Source organism: Natrix helvetica (assembly GCF_964273705.1).
Source record: "Natrix helvetica genome assembly, chromosome: 4".
In the NCBI taxonomy this organism is placed as follows: Eukaryota; Metazoa; Chordata; class Lepidosauria; order Squamata; family Natricidae; genus Natrix; species Natrix helvetica.
The window spans coordinates 23744436-23766628 of record NC_138550.1 but is presented as its reverse complement, the minus strand read 5'-3'; the positions used below and the strand labels follow the sequence as shown (position 1 = coordinate 23766628).

The window sequence follows — 22193 nt, the reverse complement described above, 5'->3', positions numbered from 1 at the left end:
CCAAATGAATAAAATCATTATTAAGATCCAATGAAAATATTACAAAAACGATGCATAAACTTTCATGTTCCCCAAATCTCTAATCCAAAACTTAACCCAGATTCTTCAGACATAAATTTGTAATTCAGAGTCAGACTCGATTATTAGAATGAATGCATTAATCGGGGTGAATAATGTAGATGAAATCTCATCTAACTTTCCATAATAATAACACATACACACAAATAGCTGGCAGCCACATCTGTGAAACACTATTAATCCCAAATCTGAACTAAATGTTTATCTAGAACTCAAATAAATATCTGCTTTTTGGTTTTATATTTTTTTAAACATTTATCTGTCTCTCTTTTATTCCATACTTCTGGTTGAAAGACTATTCTATGCCATGCTAAACAAATGCATTCCCTGTTTGTTTGTTTTTAAGTATTGTCTAGTTTCAGTCTTATGCTAGGTAATCCTTTGGGGACTATTTTTATTTATATCTCTTCTCAACCTAGTCTAATAATGGCTACTCCAGCTGCAGTCCTGCATACTGGAAAGAGAGACTAGGGCATGAATGTATCATCATATTGTGGTGTTTTCTTTATAAATCACATTAGCCGTTTTCCATTCTTATTTGTCATTCAGTTTTTATTCCATTTCTAGATTAATTAATCTACTGATTAATTGTCCTAATAAGAAAATTCCCCTTAGTTCTAGGTTCGTCCTCTCCTTGATTAGTTGCTAAAATTTGGCTTCCTATTTTGGTGCTATATTTCATTAAGAATCTTTGCAATTACCTTCAGCTAAAAAACTAACTTCCCAATACTTTTACAGACACTCTGTATCTCATTTTAATTTTGACCATAAAGATTAATAAAATACTGGCTGGAAAAGAGACTTTAATGTTTAAAATCGAATTGTTCCTTTATTCATTGTGCTTTGTGTTTGTAGTGACTTTTTTTACTCTTAATTTAATATTTGTGTTCTGTATTCACAATGAAGGCTGGCTTATCTTTTATCAAATCTACTGCTTCAACACTGATACTTATATTTCATTCATCCAGGCTGAAACACCATATTATATACATATTCTATCTTATGAAATGGTCACGTTTTCCATTGATTCTGGCTTTCTGCCAGCCAAGGAGACATTTCCAAAATGCTAAATACCACTCCAATACACAAAATAGGACTGACATTCGTGGCATCTATAATTAAGTGAGTAACATTAGAGAGAGAGAATGATAGCGATATATAGATAATGGCTGAGTAATCTTCAGCATCTTCAAAAATGATCTAGATGAGCAGATAGAAGTGGAATTCATCAAATTTGCAGATGGCACCAAACTGAGGGGAATAGCTAACATTTAGAAGATAAGACTCAAGATTCAGAAGCATCTTGTCACTGAGTTCTGGTCACCACAATGCAAAAAAGATATTGAGACCCTAGAACAGGGGTGTCCAAACTTTTTGCAAGGAGGGCCAGATTTGGTGAGGTGAAAATGTGTGGGGCCGATCATTCAGCCTGACATTCTTTGAACCCTTAACATTAAATGCGAATTAACTACCTTATTTTTCGGAGTATAAGACGCACCAAGATTTTGAAGAGGCAAATTAAAAAAAAAAGTTTTTGCACTCTCCCCAAAATGGCCCATTTTTCACGAAAATGGGCCTTTTTAAAAAAGGGCATGAATAGCCTTTAAGAGGCTTCTAGAGTGCTCCTGGGGGCTAGGGGGGGCAAAGTTGAGCAAAAAATGGCCCATTTTTTGCTCATTTATGCCCTCCACAGCCCCCAGGAGCACTCTGAAAACCTCCTAAAGGCTATGCGCAGCCATTTTGGTGAAGGGGGCAGTTTTGGGAGGCAAAAAATGCTGTATTCAGTGTATAAGATGCACCCAGATTTTTAGCCTCTTTTTTGAGGGGAAAAAGATGCATCTTTATACTTCGAAAAATATGGTATTTTATGAAAGACTAAACAAATAACTCCAGTAGGGAGAAGAGGCTGTGGGCCGCTTGAAATTTGAAAAAGGGCCACATTTGGCCCCCGGGCCGCACTCTGGACATGCCTGCCCTAGAAAGAGTGCAGAGAAGAACAAAAAGATAAGGGGTCTGGAACTGTGGTGAAATTCAAATTTTTTCCCTACCAGTTCTGTGGGCGTGGCTTGGTGGTCAGGTGACCAAGTGGGGGAGGCTTCATGGTCATGTGACTGGGTGGGTGTGGCTGCACAACTGACTCACATACTATGTATAAGCAGCTGGACTTCACACAAAATGTCCCCTGCAGCAAGCAGAAACGTCACAGAGAGCTCAAAAATCTGCCATCACACTTTACACAAAAATCACACAAAAGCTTCACAACTGACTCACACACAATGTAAAAGCAGCTTGACTTCACACAAAATGGCCCCTGCAACAAGCAGGAACCTCAAAGAAAATCAGGCAGAGCTGATTGTCACACAGCTGATCAGTAATTTAAAAAATGCTTTTAAAAGTTTTTTAAAAAGTTCCAACACAGCACAGCTGATTGTTGCACAGCTGATCATCGCAACTTTAAAAAAAAACCTTTTAAAGTGTTTTTTTTACTACCCGTTCGGGTGAACAGGTAATTAAAAAATGCTTTAAAAAAATTAAAAAGTTCTCGTCAGAACTTTATTTTATTTTTTAAAGTATTTTTTTACTACCGGTTCAGTCGAACCGGCCTGAACCAGTAGCATTTCACCTCTGGTCTGGAAGCTGAATCATTTGATGAAAAATTGAGGGAAGTAGGTATGCCTCATTTACCAAAAAGAGGGGTGATATGGTAGCAGTGTTTTAGTACTTGCGGGGTTATCACAGGGAAGAGGAAGTTGACCTATTCAAAGTACCTGAGGACTGGACAAGAAGTAGTGGGTGAAAAATAATTAAAGACAGCTCCAATCTAGAACTTAGGATACATTTCTTTGACATTGAGAACAATTAATCAGTGGAATGGCTTACCTCACGAAGTTATGGCTACTCATCACTGGAGATTTTCAAGAAGAGACCAGACACCCAATTGTCCAGGTCTCGTGCTTGAGCAAGGGTTTTGAGTAGAAGACCTCCAAAGTCTCTTCCAATCCTATTATGCTATATTTTATGTTCTATCTATTTTATTTACTGAGAAACTTACTAGTTGAGTGGGTTGAATGAATGGGAAAAGGGACAGTGGGTTGAAAAAAAACCACCACAATATATTCAGCATGTTTACGTTTTGATTTCATTATACATTTTTTGTTTTCCTTTTTGGCAGCTCTGATTCTGACAGTGACATCCACTGTTGTGATAAGCCAAACTACATTTGAGATAACTTGCTTTTTAAACAAACAACACAACAATGCTTCAAGAAATTGGAATTCTTCAGCTTCTCTCAAGGTAAAGGAAAATTAGAGTATAAAAATGTTGAATAGGACCAAAGTCCCATCTGTGCCACAGAATAGCATCTTCCTGTTTATGTTCTCCATCATATCATACTGAAGACAGTGCGTCTCTGTCATGGAATATAATATAACATTCTCTACTATTTTTTTTTACTGTGTGAAACAAGTTTAAGCTTCACTTAAAGCTACCTGGTGGGCATTGCAAGGAATGCCTGTAATTAATGAATTGAAATCTTGCATGATTTAATTACAGACAATCCTTCCTGCTTTCATGTATATTGTACTTACCACCATCCAGTTTCACTAATCCTGTGTTCTAGCATTATGAGCAAAGGATATGTCTTCTTCCTCTCCACTTTCTCCATAGAGTACATATCTTCCTCACCCACTCCATCAATTATTCAGTAAGCTAAAGAGTCCCAACTTTCAATTTTTCTTCATTGTGAAGATCATCCAGTCCTTCAATATTGTCATTGCCTGTTTTTTCACCTTTCCCAGATGAAATACAATCCTCAACCTACAATTGAGCCCAAAATTTCCATTACTAAGTAAGGCAGTTGTTAAATAAGTTTTGCCCCATTTTACAACCTTTTCCCCCCACAGTTGCTAAGCAAATCACTGCAGCTATTAAGTAAATCATACTGTTAAGTGAATCGGGCCTCTCCCGTTGACTCTGCTTGTCAGAAGCCTGCTGAGAAGATTGCAAATGGTATCACATGACACCAGGACAGTGCAATGGGGTGATGATATGACAGTATCATAAATACATACCAGTTGCCAAGCACCTGAATTTTGATCCTGTGACCATGGGAATGCTATAATGGTCATAAATAGGCAATAAGTCACTTTTCTAATGCCACTGTAACTTCAAACAGTCACTAAACAAATAGTTGTAAATCAAGTTGTAATCAGAATTTGTTTGCATTGTTCCATTGGATGTGGACTCTACCCTCTTGAAGCTTGGGTAGATAAATGCTGTCTTAAAATGTCTTGGGTGACATCTTCTTCTGCCACCAGCTTTTCTCTGTGTCTTCTGGCTTCCAAACCCATCAAAGCAATTTTAATTCCACAAATACCAGCTCCATACAAAGACCATTTGCCACCAGTAGATTCTGTTCCATCTGCTGGCCTTTCTGGCTGGCACATGGCTTTGACACAGAAGATGTTGAGACAAACGATTAATGGGCTGCCACCCAGAGAGGCAATTGCCACAATGCTAACTCTTGATTCTTAACCAATGACTCTCCTCTCGTTGTAATTGGGGTAATGAACAAATATTCAAATTGTCAGGCTTCACAACCTGGGTTTGGGAGTGAATCAGAGGTGGGTTGCTGCAGGTTCAGCCTGGATCGCCTGAATTGGTAGTATCGGCAGCGGGAAGCTCCGCCCACCTGCCTGGATGCTTCTGCACATGTGCAAAAGCTTCTGCGCATGCACATAAGTGTTGCGCGGGAGCGCTCGCAGAAGTACACCTGAACCAGTAGTAAAAAAATTAGCAACCCATCTATGGAATGAATCCTAGGCTTCCTGATCTTCCACGACTTACTCTGCAGTTTGATTTGGCTAAAAACTTTTGGGCAAGGCTCAATTAGATTTGAATCTTTACTACAGACAAGGATGAAGTCATACACAATAGTTGATTGCCCATTGCTAATGCAAAAGTTTTAGAAATACGTACACACTCAAGATTTTAACTATTGCCTTCCCTTCCAAGTGAATTGATACTTGATGGGATGTTTGGTAGCTTTGAAGCCAGAAGAGTTGTACATTTTACATAAAGACCATCTATGCTATGGCTTGAGATCTACTAATCCTCATCTCATCTCTTTCAAAAGACTTATTTCTTTGCTAACTTATAAATAATGTTTTTACGTTTTCCCTTACCCATTGCTTTTCACTGTTCTTTTTCTGTGAATGGAGCTCAAACAATGATGGATGTTGCTACTACCTGTCAAAGTATTATAAAACTGGATGTCAAGGTTTTATTTTATCTTTATAATAAGGGATTTCATTCTCCCCCAGGTCTTTAATTCTCTGAGCCTGAACTGGTTTTATAATCAGGCAGCTGTCTGGAGTGCTGACCTCTGAAGTATAAACGTAGTTTATGAGGTCCCATCATAAGCTACGCATTGAATTATTTTTTCAACAATTGAAACAAGTCACAAAAATAGTTCATCTTAACTGTAAAGCTAATATTTTTTCATCTTTTCTCCACTGACAGCTGTTCTGTTTCCATACTCTCTTGTGGTCTTCTGAGCAATCTTCATCTTCCCTTTTTCAAACATGTGATATTCCACTGTTAATACTTATTGCCTCCTTTTGTTTCCTGATTTCCATGTACTATGCTTAAAATTTTTGAAGTGAGGTTTTTGTATGGATGTGCGAACCTTCAAGTCACTGTTGACTCGCAGTGACTGCTAAACAACTTAAACAATGCCGTTTTCTTGGCAAAGTTTTGAAAGAGGTTTCCTGAAGCCAGTTCCCCAACCTGGCTTCAGGGCTCAAATTCACCATCTACTGTTTTTTTTTAAAAAAGGTGCCTTAACCACTCCAGCAAACTGTCTCTCTATATTGTCTAAACTGCTTTTTACTTGTGATATTATGCAGGGGTGAAATGCTACCAGTTTGGACTGGTTCGCCCGAACTGGTAGTAAAAAATGCTACCGGTTCACCTGAACCGATAGTAAAAGAAATGTTACCGGTTTGGACGAACTAGTATTTCCGACTATCAGCTGTGATGCGCGATTTATATTAGCTAGACTCGTCGGATTTCCTGATTTCTAGCTAATCTAAATCGTGTGCCACAGCGGATTCCTCCCTGCCCTCCAGCTGTTCTACTTACTTGGAAGGCTTCAAAATGTTCCTTTTTTAGCGCTGAGCAAAGTGTGCACTCAGTAGCAGACTCACTGAACCGGTAGCAGACTTCGGAGGATTTCACCGCTGATATCATCCCCTCATAATATCTTTTTTCATGTCTCTGAGGAATATCCCCAACCTATACTCTCCGAAAACTCCAAAGATGCTTTATTCCTAAAGGCAACTTGTTTTTATATATATATATATTCTTTTTTAGAAAATGTTTAGCTTTTTGGAGGAGCAACGAAATATTTTCTAAGGAAAAAAAAACCCAAGAAAGTCCAGTTGCCTTTTGGAAAAAGCACCTTTGGGAGTCTCTCCACTCGGTACCTTAGCTATGGTCTAATATGGATAAATATATGTGAGAACAGAAGTGCTGTTTGACTTCATCCTCCCTAAATTTATGTCCTTTTCCTCTTGTTTGCTGAAAATAAAGCTGCATGGTCTACTTAGTCACAGTAGTTCAGGAAATCATAAATCTTATATCTTAAAATGTATGCTATATTAAGACTTTCTCTCCCTCCTCAAACTCTTTAGTTTGTGCAAAATACTTTGCTTCTTTTCCATGCCAAAATAGAAATTATAACTTCCTTTTCTTTTTTATTTCCACATTTCTGTCATATTTCAGGTGCTCCTCTTCCTAAACTCTTTCAGTCTTTTGTTCTTTCTTTCTGTCATACTTTGCTAACTGTCTATCCTAATGCCCTGACTTGGCTCTTCTATATATCTCCCTTTTCCTTATTGCCATTTTCTTCATCATTATCTCTCATATCTACTGCATAATCAGTATTTTTGGTCACTCTAGACCAGTAGTTCTCAACCTGTGGGTCGGGACCCCTTTGGGGGTCGAACGATCCTTTCACAGGGGTCGCATAAGACCATCGGAAAACACATATTTTCGATAGTCTTAGGAACCGAGATTTGCCAATTTTATGGTTGGGGGTCATCACAATATGAGGAACTGTATTAAAGGGTCGCAGCATTGGGAAGGTTGAGAACCACTGCTCTAGATTCTTTGTTCATATTAGTAGTAGGTTTAGTAGCATATTTATATCATGTAGTCAAAGACATATCATTGCAAGGCGCTACTGCATATTAAGGCATCAATGAGGAATCTGATTTAACTTTAGTATGCTCAACTCTTTTCTTAGTGAGTACCATAAATGGCTTTGACTGACACTTTGTCAGCTATGCTTCCAATATGAATAGAATTCAAGCAAAATCAAAATTTTACTTACTTTAATTAAAATGTAAATTAGAACACTCCAATGCATGTAATGTGACTACTGTTCTCTATTTATTTAATATTGTCCTTTTTATGTCACATTATAAATTGCAATTTAGCGACAAATTTTCATGAAGCTTTGAGAAGGATTCCTTGCTTTGCAAGGGTAGAGGGGTGTTGAAGTGTGTTTGGACTCTGGGCTAACTATAGTGCACCTCTAATTTCAACACTAATTTTGCCTTTTGACTTACTCATTTAAATTGCTTTGATTTGCTATCAGTAGTGGGCAGACAGTAGTTTGGATGACTGAATGTAACTATTACAACAAGGTTTTCCTTTCATGCAAAATCAGGTTGATAAATTAATAATAAACGTATGTTGGTATCTGAATGAATAATTTGTGTTTTTAAAGTCAAACCAATGTATCAACCAAGCCAGAAACATTTTCACTCCATCATTTAAATCATGTTGATATCTATCAACTCCATACTGCCCCAAACTGAAAGGAAGTAAAGCTACAGTCGTTTCATAATTCTTATTCCAAGACACAGTGAGATTGTGCCTTACATATTCATTTTTACAAACTGTGTTTTTGCAAACTATGGCAAACATACGATAAAAAATCCCAACTTAACAGGCATAACATGATAGACAGCAGTCTTTCAAAACATGAAGACCAAGGACTGGCTGTTTTTCAGGCCTACTATCCTTGTAACGGCAATATTGTATTTAACAAATGCAGGAGATACCTTTGATGGAAAAATATATCTAGTTTAAAATTGAAATAATTTGATTTGTTTGCATATTCCAATAAATTAAGCATACGAAATTACTTTGTACAAATTCAAATTCTACTTCAAAATTTCTTCTCCAAGGATTTCGTCTCACAGCTTTCACCACAAAAGATGTCCTCAACCTTCATTGCTTAATCAAATTGTGTAACCTCTCTATCTCTTTCAGTGACTGAGCAGGAAGGACAAAGAGAGATAGGGAAGGACCTCATTTATTTGGGAAAGATAGAAGGGAAATACTATCTTTATCGGTGGTAGCTACTCAGATCTCTTACAGAGAACTGTATGCAAATTATCTTTCAATGTTGTTTCTCTAAAAGCAAGATAGATTTTAAATGGTGCAACAGAGTAAACATATATTTTCTATCTCTTACAAAGCAGATGCAAGATAATGTTGAAGACCTCCAGTGTTCCTTGAATACTCAAAGCACTGAGAATGCCTACAAAACCACCAAGGTTGTAGAAGTTGGTGTGCTTGAAAATGTCAGGTTAAAAGCAATATTAAATATTTCGGAGAACATCGTCTGCCATTGGGTTTTTAAAGAGATCCAGACCAAATGTAACTCCTCTCTGGATTTGGAGAACCGGTAAGCAAACAAAGAAAAACACATTAAAAATACGAAGAGCAAAAAGTAATATTTGTTCCCCTTCACATGAGCCTGTATCAAAAGCTCAAATGAACAATTGCAACACATGAATTCCCTTCTTAGTAATTCGAATTTTTAAAGATGTGAATAATTGGATGGTTGCTTGTCTCTATTGAAGTAACACTACTTACGAACATTCTCTTGCATCACACCCTTTCACATATAGCTCCAATATTCAGCACTTAGCATTTGTCCTTCTTAACTTTTCATAATATCTTTCCTGTACTTGTCCTAATTCATTCTTACGGAGCAAAATTGAAGGCAGAGTATTATGCTTCATCCGTGAGTGAGAATTAGGAGGTGTCCCTAATCGCCTATTCAAACAACTGACTCGCCTTTAATTCCTATTAGCTTGGGCAGAATTGAAGAACAGGAAAGCTTTGGATTCCCATGGATCCAAATCCTCACCTAATCTTTCAATGCTATCTTCTAATTCCCAGGTTTCATATACATCTTTCTCTGACATCAAAGCTCCATGGCTGGAAGAAGGTTTCAGAAGCTTAATGGAAGAAATTGGAAGTCAAATTTCCTTCCCCAGAATTCAAGTGGGGAATTCCCACCCAATATTTATATGCCTCTGGATGTTTTCCCAATTTATTAATACATTTTTTGATTGGGAGCCATTCACGGTTAGTTAGAAGATAGATGCTATATGCTATAAGTAACCAGTAATGACTTTTAACTATAAAGTTATGCCATTTAGTCTATTGCTGTATTAAAAGTGATGTTGATAGATAGGAATAGAGAGGATCAAATTTATCTCTCAGACAGCTATTTTCACTGGTTGAACTTGGGTCAGTTGCTAGATAAAATGGAAAGGAAGGGAAGCGAGGGAGAAGCGGCAACTACATTGCTACTAGCTCTACCAGTAGACTGCAAATAAAATCAGAAACTTGAAATGAGTTAAGGAATGCGGTGTCCAAACTCTGACAAACCACCTGAAGTTATCTGCTAAAATTCACAGGCTTAATTGACCCATTCTAACCTGCAGTTAGAACTATACTGCTTATATTAGTCTACCAGTCTTTCTAAATGAAATATGCAATGAAGTTGCATATTGAAGCTAAAAGGATGATCTCTTCCTCTTCTTGGAATGAGCAAGAAGCCACTATTATTTGAAACTGCAGAGATTTCAAGAACTTCCAGAGAAGTATAAGTAGAGAAGAACCGTCATTCTGGCTAACCTAATTCTGTAGGTGATTAATGAAATGGTTTTTCTGGTCCATATGCAAGGTTTTGTTTCCTTTTTGCTTGTTGTCATCTTAGGCTAGTTCCGCACCCTGAAACTTTTTTTCATAATTATTTCATAAAGGAAGTCTTGTTTTCTGTCTCAACAGGCATATCATTTCATTGGAGTTCCCAAGAATCAAAGAAACCCAAGAGGGAAATCACACACTGTTAATTACAACTGAAACCAGTAACTACAGTGTAGTATTTACGTTGTATATAAGGAGTAAGTATGACACATGGAGGTTTCGTATCTTATTTTACAATTAGAACACCGCCCAGTTAATATTTTAAGTGCAAACCTTTAAAAAGTATTTAAAGCTATTTATTTAATACTACATACACTAAATAAAATGTGTCATGATTATCATGTTATTGCTGGAGACTTCATTTAAAGCAGATTTTCCTCCTACCTTAATCATATATAAACTTTAATTTATTTTGGAACAATGACATGCAATAATTAGCAAAGAACAAGCTGTCAATTGCTGTGGTATTCTAATATTATTTTTCTTGCTATTTATAAATACAGAATGTATAGATTTATAGGGTATTGTATATTAATTGTACTAAGAATAGCTAAAATAATAATAGCACAGCAACGGAAAGCAAAAATCAGAATTAAATGTATAGTTAATGTTGGTAAATATGGGAGTTAATATGGCTTGTAAAATGTATTGATTTTGTTCAAGCTCAACAAATGGATGATAATTAAGTTTATATAAAAGTTATTTATCAACTTTTCATCGATAACTTTCAAAATGTATTGCAGCCAAATGTACTTTTTTATAGTTATGAATATCCCTATTTTTTTATTATTATTAGGCATTTTGCTTTAGGAAGTTGTTATATAACAGCCCTGGAGTGCAGTGATTACAGTAGAATGCAGTATTGCAGGCTAATTCTGCTGACTGCCAGCAGTTCAACAGTTCGAGTCTCAAGGTTGATTCAGCCTTCCATCCTTCCCAGGTTGGTAAAATGAGGACCCAGATTGTTGGGAGCAATAGGCTGACTCTGTAAACTGCTTAGAGAAGGCTGTAAAGTACTGTGAAGTGGTATATAAGTCTAAGTGCTATTGCTATATAGTTACAGGTATATTCCTCCTTTAAAAAATTAGAACCCATACAGCTAACCTTCTAAAAGGATGTCTGTAAACTGCCTCTCCTTTGAAAAGCTATCCAGTCCAAGGGTCCTACTGCAAGTGTTTCTTATTGTATAATCATCCTTCATCATTCATGAAATTTTACCACTACATTTGCAAATGTCTCTTTCTACTGTTTGTTCATGTTTTCTTTCTTGAGGAAAAAGGCAGACTTCAACAGTAACTTTGGACTACTAGCTTTAGGTGCTATCAGCCTGAAAGCCCTTCCAGGTCAAATTTAAAGAAAATAAAAGAGAACAAAGACTTTGAAGTTCCCCATCAATTACAGTTAGCTCCTGGGCAGGAGATTGAACAGGGAGACATGTCTGTCACTTGCATACATGAATATATGGGGTATGAATATAAATATTTTTGTAATTACAATCACTGATATTACAATTGATAGTGGATTTGTCAATGGATAAGAAAAGTCTGCCTCATTTTACAGACAGAAAAGCAAAATCTAGCTGTGTTCAAGGAAACTAAATTATACTGATCTGATAACAATAACAACAGCAACATAAAAAAAGAGAATTTCCATGGTGTTTTACAGATAATAAGTTATAGTGTAGGTCTTTGAACCCTTGTTGAGGGTACAATATAGCAAGAGATTAATTGCGGTTTCAATAGTCCCTTGTGCACAGGGACATAATCATAGCTCATAGGGGACTTTTCTACCAACTCTCCAAAACTGCTGTGTGAGGAGCATTGAAGCGTGTTAACATAAGTGCTTTTTGGCATTTAGAAACAGTTAACTGGTGTATCTCACTGGTTCATAAAAGGAACTTGACCTGCTCTTCAAATGTTCTTAAAGTAGAATAGGTTGATTTTGTTGGGTTTCCAGGTCTTTGATAGGTTGATTAAATGCACACTCAGAACCCATGTTTAGAAATGCCTCAGTGGAGAAGCCAGGAGATTAAAACTTTTGTGAGATTGGTCTGTACCATATTGGTTTGTAATTGTCCTCAATAAGAAAAGAACTCAAAGAAGATTAACTTCAACCAATGTGCTATGGTACATGTACCGGTTTCAATTCAAGATAGTCCTGCCTATTTGGAGTTCGAGGTCATACTAAGATATACCCCATAGATTGGACTCTTTCAAGAAGAGTAAAGAAAGTTTAAGGTCCTAGCTGTGCACCAAAAAGTACTGGTGCACAAACCTGTTCTTGCTCATAGTCTTGATGGCATATATCCGTGATGGCGAACCTCTGGCATGCATGCCACAGGTGACACACAGAGCTCTCTCTGTGGGCACGCATGCTTTCACCAGCTGCTCTTCCAGGTTCCGTCTCGTGCATGGTGCGCCAGCCAGTTGGTCTGGTACGCATCCACATTAGCCAACTGCTCCAGCGCATGCATGCATGGAACCCGGAAAAGAACAGCTGTCCAACATGCATGCGTGCAATGGAACCCAGAAGAGCAGCTGGCAATGGCACGCATGCAAACATACATGTGCACACACACTCCAGTTTCGGCACTCAGTGCCAAAAAGGAAAACCATCACTGGCATATATTATATAGCTATTTAATCACAATAATTATTTCTACATTTTGGTCTCTACATATCAAGTGCATTCCCTTTGGCATGGGGTGCATTAGAGCATGAGCTTTTCTTGATAATACATAAATGCATGGCCTAGATGTCAATGACTAACATTCAAAGGAGAGATAAATGGGTAGAAATGAGGAATTTTGAAACCTGAAAATGTTTTGGATGCTGTGCTCTTGAATGATTTGTCCTTTTTCCCCCTATTTATAATCCACCTTCCATGTTAGTTCCATTATTGTGGGATATTTATCCACTCTCCTCACTACTTTAAAGCTAGAGCAGTTTCAACCTTCTTAAAGAAAATCTCTGAAATGCTTTGATTCCATTCATGTTTCCCTAAAGCCATGATGGCAAACCTATGGCGCACATGCCACAGGTGGCACCTGCAGCCATATCTGCTGGAAGGCAAGCCATCAGGTCCAGAGCGCATGCATGCAGCAGCCAGCTGATTTTCAGCCTTCCAGAGGGCCGGGGGAGGCCGTTTCCGCCCTCCCCGGGCTCCAGGAAAAACTCTGGAGCCTGGGAAGGGCGAAAAATGGGCCTAACCTCTGCCCCCCCCCCCCGAAGAAATTTCCTCCGGGGACCTCCCCGGGCCCTCCAAAGGAAACACAAAGCTCAGCTTGGAGTCAAGCAGTGTGGCGCATGTGGGGGGAGCGTGTGGGGGATTGTGCATGCATGCACATATGGGGGAGCGCTTTGTATTATGGGTGCTTGCATGCATGCTATTGCGTGCCCACCCTCACATTTTTGGCACCCAACAACAAAAAGGTGAGCCATCACTGCCCTAAAGTTTAAAGTATCAACCTGACATGACAGTAGTGCTGGGACACTTTTAAGCCTCCTGGAATAAGAGGATTGACTGGTAGTTCTCTGAATGAGCTGTGATCTGTCAACAAGAGTTTCTGATTCCCAATGGTTTGACCGCAACAGTGCCGAAAGCTACCATGCCACTTAAATTAGGCTGATAACACGAAGGTAACCGAGAGTGGGGCTACTGTCTGAGTGAACTCTGTACTGAAAACAAAAGAACAATTTGTTGTTCCTTAATTCTAAACATAGGTTTTTCCCTCCACGCCCCTGTTTTGTACTTGACAAATTGCTATCAACTTGTATAAAAATAGTAGCTTATGGAACTTTAATGTCTTCGAAGTCTTTAAAATGAGGCTATTTAAAAAATAATTACCAACCTTCCCCTTTTTAAAAAGTATAAGAGAGTCAGAAATTATATTTTTAAGAATTGGGGAGCAAATGGCTAATGTTGAAGTTCTGGAGGAGTTGCCCACCTAGAGGGCAACGTCAAGCTGCCGTCGGTTGATTTCAAAAACCTAAACAAGCTTGGGCCTTGTTAGAATTGAAAACCACCCAAAAATCTCATGGGGATTAAAAGCAATGCAAAGTATTTTTACACTGTTGTCAAAAGAAACCTACAAGCTCATGAACTTGCTAGGAATTGAACTGAACTTGAGACTTTAGCTTTTGCATCAGAAATTATTGCTGCTCAAAACTGACATTTTTTGTGGCCTTTCCAGTTTTTACACTACTCAGAACACAAGGGAACACAAACTACTGATAATCAGAGCAGGACTCCGTGCACAAAATGGCCCAAAACATGAAATAAAGATATATAGATAAATAAAGATAAAGTTACAAATTTGTTGAAATCAGACTGCATGAAGTTGACTCCAAGGGCTATGAGTAATGCAATACAGGAGTTCTATCAAGAAGAAGATTTTTCTGTTAAAGAGTTTGGCAGAACAGATTGCACTAGCTGAAAAACTAGCATCATATAATCATTGTATAATTTAGATAACTGAGATGGGATTTTGGGGGGAATTTGCATGCATGATTTCTCTTCCCCTAAGCCTCAACTCCGCCCAGCTTTCCAAAGCATTATTTTAAACCAAAATATTAACCCAGATAAAGTAACTATGAAAACCATACAATTTACTTTCAGTAATCAAATATGTGCTCTAAGACTCTCTCAGATCTGTTGCAACAGCAACTTCCACAATTCCTGCACAGCATAGCAGTCGGCCATCTAATTCACCTGAGAGTGCAGTTTGAGGACGTTTGCTGAAATAAGAATTAGGATATAGTAACAACCTTATACAGTTCTGTTTTTGATAGAAATAATTGGACTAAATGTTCAACACCAAAGTTCAATTCTCACACATGTGCACATCCACCCACCCACACTCTCAAATGATCTTGGAGTCCTAGTGGACAACCATTTAAATATGAGCCAAAAAAACCAACACAGTTCTAGGCTGCATCAACAGAGGGAGAGAATCAAGATCACCTGAAGTGTTAATACCACTTTATAATGCCTTGGTAAGGCCACCCTTGGAATACTGCATTCAGTTTTGGTCACCACGATGTAGAAAAGATGTGGAGACTCTAGAAAGAATGCAGAGAAGAGCAACAAAGATGATTAGGGGACTGGAGACTAAAACATATGAAGAATGGTTGCAGGAACTGGGTATGTCTAGTTTAATGAAAAGAAGGACTAGGGGAGACATGATAGCAGTGTTCCAATATCTCAGGGGTTGCCACAAAGAAGAGGGAGTCAAACTATTCTCCAAGGCACCTGAGGGTAGAATAAGAAGCAATGGGTGGAAACTAATCAAGGAGAGAAGCAACTTAGAACTGAGAAGAAATCTCCTGACAGTTAGAACAATTAATCAGTGGAACAGCTTGCCTCCAGAAGTTGTGAATGCCCCAACACTGGAAGTCTTTAAGAAGATGTTGGATAGCCATTTGTCTGAAACGGTATAGGGTTTCCTGCCTAGGCAGGGGGTTGGACTAGAAGACCTCCAAGGTCCCTTCCAACTCTGCTATTGTATTGATAAACTGAGATGAATGCCCTTTTTTTGCAACATGCCTAGGCACTTTGATTCACCTTTGGACAAGCTGGCAAATAAAGGAAGCTATTCTGCTAATTAGTTTTCAATGAATTTCATTTGGAAATCATGGCTCCTAGTTAAGAGTTTGACTTGGAAGATAACTTCACTCTATCACTTAGTACCTTGATTTTTTTTCCTGATTGCAACAAGCCCTACAATTTTTATTAAAAAGCTTCCTGGCTTCTTTAGTTACTCAGGAGGTTATTTAATCAAACATAGTTTATACCGCAGCTTATATACAGTATTTATTCATATTTTATTAAATGTGTACTTGCATGACTAAACATAGCCAATTATCTCCATTCCGAAAAATTATCTGTACCCACCCACCCCCACTCCAAACATGGCCAGTAATTATTTAGAAAATGCCTCTAGCATTGATGAAGGAAAGAAATTAATGTTAAATACTAATTTGCCTAATGTTGTATTTTTTTTAGCCAGTGTCAAGGTGAAGTTTTGTAATCGTTTCAATTCACGGTTCTCAATTTTTTCATAGCAGTGCTAATTTTTTGCTTTTTATTTTAAAAAATATATCGTGCTGGCTTGCATAAAAAAGATTCATGAAAATAATGTAAAATGCATTTTTTAATGGGAATTGTTCGCAAAAACAATATAGATTAGGCAAATTGAACTGTAAGCACACATATCAGAAGACTTAACTGGACACCAAAATAGGTACATGCTATAATGCAAATTGAGTGGGGAAACTCAGGTTTTTATAAATGAATAAATGAATTTGACAGTCTCAAAGAAATGAAAGAAGAAGTTAAATAAATAAATAATCAAACAAACAAACACATATACACACATGCATGCATACACAACTCATATACGCATTGGGAATGGTAACATAAGAAAAGTTTGGCTCAGGAATTAATGGATGCTGAATTAATATCAACTAAAAGGAGGATCACGAAGCTAGCATGAAATAAATATTTTTTGTGATTTGGGAGAGAATAAATGGTGGTAGAGAATAAATGAGATTTGAATCACAAAACAATACACACAAGGGGAAGCCCCCAGAAAGTCATGGTTGGATGGAACTGATGAGATCCACAAAAAGTGAAAGTTGAGAAGTCGAAGTAACAAAAGGCAATTTATGAGGAAGTGTAGGGACAAATAAATAAATAAATATGAATAATAAAAATAAACATGATGGAAGCAAAAATAACACTAGCAATAGCACTTAGACTTATATATTGTTCTGTAATCCTTTACAGCGCTCTCTGAGTGGTTTACAAATGTCACCCCCCAAATATTTCCCCCAACAATCTGGGACCTTGTTTTATTGACCATGGAAGGCTGAGTCAACCAGTTAGGATCGAACTTCAGCCTATGGGCAGAGTTAGCCTGCAGTACTATTTTTTGAATTTAATTATTGCATTCTAACCACCAGGGCTTCTAGATGTTTTACAAAGACAGAAAAATATTAAGAGACAACCAAGAGAATTTGGTCACTAGACTGAGATGAGTAGCTATAGAAATTTCATCATGTATATAGCAGAGACAAAATCTTTGCATACTTTTTGTTAATATCAACATAAAAAAAAAAAAAAGCTAAGATGCATATGCAAAATGCATACATACTTAAAAAATACTTTGAAAAACCCCACTATATGCATCATTTTCAATAGGAAGCCCAGAAAAGCCATATTTTATAAAACATGGAGATGAAAGTGTGAGGTGCATATCAGAAGGACATCCTACACCAGTTCTTGAATGGTTACCTTGCCAGGTTCCTGATGACAAGTATGTGGCTCCAAACTATTGTCTTTTTTTTTCCTTTTCTTTTTCTGGGACTCTCAATTTTTGTATTATTTATGTATATTTGGCCATCTTCCGACTGAGAGAAGATGCCCATAGAAGAAAATATTTGTAGCTCAGGGCTGAACTTGGTGCTCTCTGAGCTTGGTTTGCTTGCAAAGGCTTTAGTACCCAACCAGGTTACACCGTCCGTACTAGAAGGGAGTGGGATTTGCTTTCTGTTTATATATAAGTGGTTTGGTCTGACAGTGTTGGCATGATTTGTTCCTGGTGGTCCCTTCATTAGGCTGTTGTTTACTGTTTGCCTGAGATAGTAGTTCTTTGATTGAGATATTTTTTTTCTAAAAGAAGATGGCATGTAGTAAATTGACAGAATGCTATGGTAAATGCTATGAATTTATTTGTATGGAACTTCCATATTCATCCATTGAAATTGCAAAATGATCTGCCTGCCCTCAAATTTCTTGCTTTGTGTAATGGCTATGAGACCTGTAGGCAATATCACTCTTTTAGAAAAAAAAAATCTCATTGTTTCTAGAATGTAAGAAACCTAGGAATTACCGTAAGTTTCGGAAAATGTTTGAACCAACTTCCCCTTATATTTGGCTATACATTTAAATGCCCAGACAACACCTGCTTTAGATTTTGGGTAGCACAAACTAGATTACAGAGATTTGTAGATGTTCTGAGCTGCCACTGAAACCTATCAAACAACTAAGAGTCTTTAGTAGCCAAATAAGGATTGATATAGTGGACTAATCTAAAGACTAACCAAATCTTTGATTTTTATTTATTTAATGTATGGCAAATACATGGACTTATAGTGGTTCAAATGTTAATGTCCAGTCTACCCAGCCATTCAAGGACAGGGTGCTCTATGTTGAAAAAATTCAGATATTGGGCTCAGGGATTGTATTCACTTACCTTCCCTATTGGTTCGCAAATGTGAGTGTGCACATCCTCGCACGAGCTCAGCCTTCCGCGCATACGCTTTGCCTTTAAAAAGAGCCTAAATAAGATGCCATAGAACCAGGGCGGGTGGGCGGAGCCACCCACAATTTCCGCTACCGGTTTGGGTGAATACCACCTCTGATTGGGCTGGTGTAAGCTTTTGATGGATATTCAGACACAATGTGATGGATATTTTGCCAAGGAGCACCACAGTCACACTTAGGGCTAGAGACAAGACCCCACTTAAACAATGAGTAGTGGCAGATACCATGTTTGGTACGGATCTTGTTCAGAGTTGACCAGTGCTGGCGAGGAAGGTCAAAACCTGGCACCTTTTGTGTAGGGTCATCTATGTAGCTGCCAGTATCTGGGCGTTCAGCAGCCCATTTGGTTTTCCACTGTGTGTGTTGATGTCAAAGTTGTTATACAGCTGTTGAGCGAGTGCCAGAGAGGGCTCCCTGGATTTAAGCCTGCCAATTCATAGATGAGGAAAATCAGTGTGTACAGGAAGAAGTGGGTTTCTCATAATTTTGTTGTACTCCTTCACGAAGGCTTTCTGCCTTCGTAGAGCTGGTGGTGCAATGTGACTCAAGACGGGGAGCCAGCAAGTAGGAGTAGATTTTTATGCAGATCTTTGGTATATTAGCCCCTGCATTATCAACGATGGTGCTCATTCAGTTTATATTAAACTTAGCAGTTTACAATAAAACATGTATTTTGCAGTTATCACAATCTCATCGACTACACCTCATTGTAACTGTGGGCATTTTGAAACACAGCTACAGCTATTCAGCGATGAAGCATAATTCCTAACTTAAATAGTCAGAGATAGTTTTTTCCCCTGTTCCTAAATGACGATATATTTATTAATCTTTATTTAGGAAGCAGCATAAAGTTCTATACATGTGACCTGTAAAGAATAGAATATCATTACTTGCACTGCTATATTTTTGCTATACTAAAAAGTTATGAAAAGGATGATCATTTAAATCAGTATTGCCATCACCAACATTTTATATTAATCTGTTGCTATTTTGATTTATAGGTGTAGATTTGTTCCTGAAGACCTGATGAAAAAGCAGAAAGCAGAGCTTTCCTTAAGAGAAACGGGCTTGTTATTTGAACCACATGTATGGTGCTGTGCAACTAATAACCTCGGCAAAGTATGCACAGAGCTTTATACAATAGGTAATACTCCAGTACAAACTGAGTCTGCCTTAGGATTACTTCCTCTTGTTTCGTATCTGTCATCGAATGTTGGTGATCATGTTGGCAGTCCTATTTTTATCAACAGCTGCAAAAAAAAGTGCTGCTGAGTTTTGTCCAGACCAGTCCCTTAGATTTTGAAGCCATGATGTTCTTCTGTTTGCCTTCAATCTTTCTTGGAGGATTATGTGAAATCAGTAGTGGGTTCCTACCGATTCGGCCCGGTTCATCCGAACCAGTAGTAGCTTGCTGGCCTGGGTCGCTGGAACCGGCAGCGACCCAGGCCTGACACGCCCTTGAATCGGTTCTCCCGGCGGCGCCATGGGCACTGCCATCTTGTTTTTTGCTTCCACGCACGTGTAGAGCAATCAGCAGCAAGCCCTTGAGTGAACTGGAAGTAGTCTCTGCCAGAACCCACCACGGAGTGAAGTATACCGTATTTTTCCAGATGTCGCATCACATGTCCAAAATATTCTAACTTTCACTTTTTAATGGCTTTGATAATTTCCCTTGGCTTTCCCAGGCAGCTTTTCACCGCCTCATTTGTGATTTTGTCAACCCAGCATATACGTAACAGCCGCCTGTAAATCCACATTTCAAATGCTTCTAGTCTCTTCAAGTGACTTTCTGCCAGAGACCAACTCTCTACTCCATAGAGCAGAATAGAAAAGATGTAACATCTGACAAGTCTGATTTTCAGTCTTAGGCTTATGTCTTAGCTACATTGCTTAGAATATATTAATTTTTGTTAACTGTGCCTTCGGATTCCTAAAGTAAAGAATAAACTTCAGCATAGAAAGAACTACTCATGGGCATATTGCCAGAGGATTGCCCTTACTACTTCACTCCATAAAGAATTTAAAAGGTCCCCACCCCCCACCCCCAATATTTGAAGCTATAACTGTATTGGAAGCATAAACCACCCAAAATAACTGGGAGTCAGGCAACATATAAATTTATATTATTATTATTATTATTCGATTGTATCACAGGGGCTAGTTGTTTCACCGGATTTGGCATTAATTACTAGTCGGGCCCCACCCAGGGGCCTAGGACGTCGTAACGTATTTTCGTAATATGTGTGCGGATCCAAGCAGTACGGCCTTTTGCATTTGACTGATGGTGATTTTGTCAAGTTTTAACTGTTTTAAATGTAATTCCAGTGCTTTTGGAATAGCACCCAGTGTGCCGATTACCACTGGAATTACCACTGCTGGTTTGTGCCATAATCGTTGGATTTCGATTTTTAAGTCCTGGTATTTCGCAATTTTTTCATATTCCTTCTCGGCGACCCTGCTATCACCTGGTATTGCGATTATTGTTGTTGTTGTTGTTGTTGTTGTTGTTGTTGTTGTTGTTGTTATTATTATTATTATTATTATTATTATTATTATTATTATTATTATTATTATTATTATTATTATTATTATTATTATTATTATTATTATGGTTGGTCCCAAAGTCAACCAGATGTTTAGGCTTGATTTATTATTATATCTGGGGAAGACGGGTAAGTGTGTTTGGTTGTTTTAGCATATAATCAGATTCAAATGCACAAGCTCAACCATGACCTACAGATCTTAATACCAGTGCAATTCAACTCTGACTTTAACCCTAATTTTTTTGTTGGATGTAAATATCACTATTTCTATATATGTTATGAATTAGAGTGGTATTTGTGCAAAATGTTACAATGCATTTTTACATGTTCTAATTTAGATCTGTATAAACTGGGGAAATAATTTTAAGGTTTTGATTGGCTTGGTATGCTGGCTGGGGAATTCTGGGAGTTGAAGTCCATAAATTTTAATGTTGCCAAGATTGGACACCCCTCATCTAAAACCGAAGGGCACAAATACATTCTTAGACTTTAAATCATAGGCCAGCAGTTTACCATTTATGATTCACATGGAACATCCAGCTCAACTCTGGCATCCCCTAACCCACCATTTTCATATTGCAAGAACTGTAATGTCTCACCCTAGAAAAATAAGTCTCTCTTGTGTTATTTAATAGTAGAAGTTATAAAAGATTTCAGCATGTTGGTTTATGGTGTTTGATCAAAATACAGATCTGAGTGGAAAAAGCCCTGGGCAGGAACTATTTCTCAGAGTTGGAGATCCACTGTTCTTAAGATGCAGATCCAAATATAACACTTCTCAGTTTGGAAATAAGTGGCATTTTGGAAACAAGCAATTAAAAAAGGTAATGAAATGGTCCATTTTCTTGTGATAGTTACTAACAACTCCCAACTGGTTATGCTAAATACTAACTGACATAAAATGTATGATTTTAGCATACTTCATTTCTCATACTTCCCAATTCAAATAAGAACAGTTACTACATTCAATTTGTTATGAAACATACTAACCGTTCTCTCTACAAAATGTTTGAGTTGTTCAGCATTCTTAACTTGCTAGATTTCTTTCAATAGCCTCCTTTCTTACATTACATTGGAGTTGTTCTCAAAGGTTAATTCCCTTCTTACCCTATAATGTTAAACTGTTCCTTTGTTTGTTTGGTTTGAGAGTTTGCTCTCAGTTTGACATTTCGC

At 37.8% G+C, this 22193-nt stretch overlaps 1 protein-coding gene across 2 annotated transcripts in view; it reads left to right on the top strand.

The window, feature by feature from the left end:
• FLT3 (fms related receptor tyrosine kinase 3) overlaps positions 1-22193 on the top strand; it is a 61500-nt gene that overhangs the window by 4483 nt on the left and 34824 nt on the right. The window contains exons 2-7 of one of the 2 annotated variants that reach the window (XM_081949886.1): positions 3251-3372; positions 8631-8836; positions 10234-10349; positions 17353-17467; positions 19479-19621; positions 21711-21844. In XM_081949886.1, coding sequence (XP_081806012.1) covers positions 3251-3372; positions 8631-8836; positions 10234-10349; positions 17353-17467; positions 19479-19621; positions 21711-21844 — 836 coding nt within the window. Of the gene's footprint in view, positions 1-3250; positions 3373-8627; positions 8837-10233; positions 10350-17352; positions 17468-19478; positions 19622-21710; positions 21845-22193 lie in introns of both variants that reach the window. The other variant, XM_081949885.1, reaches the window with a different exon arrangement.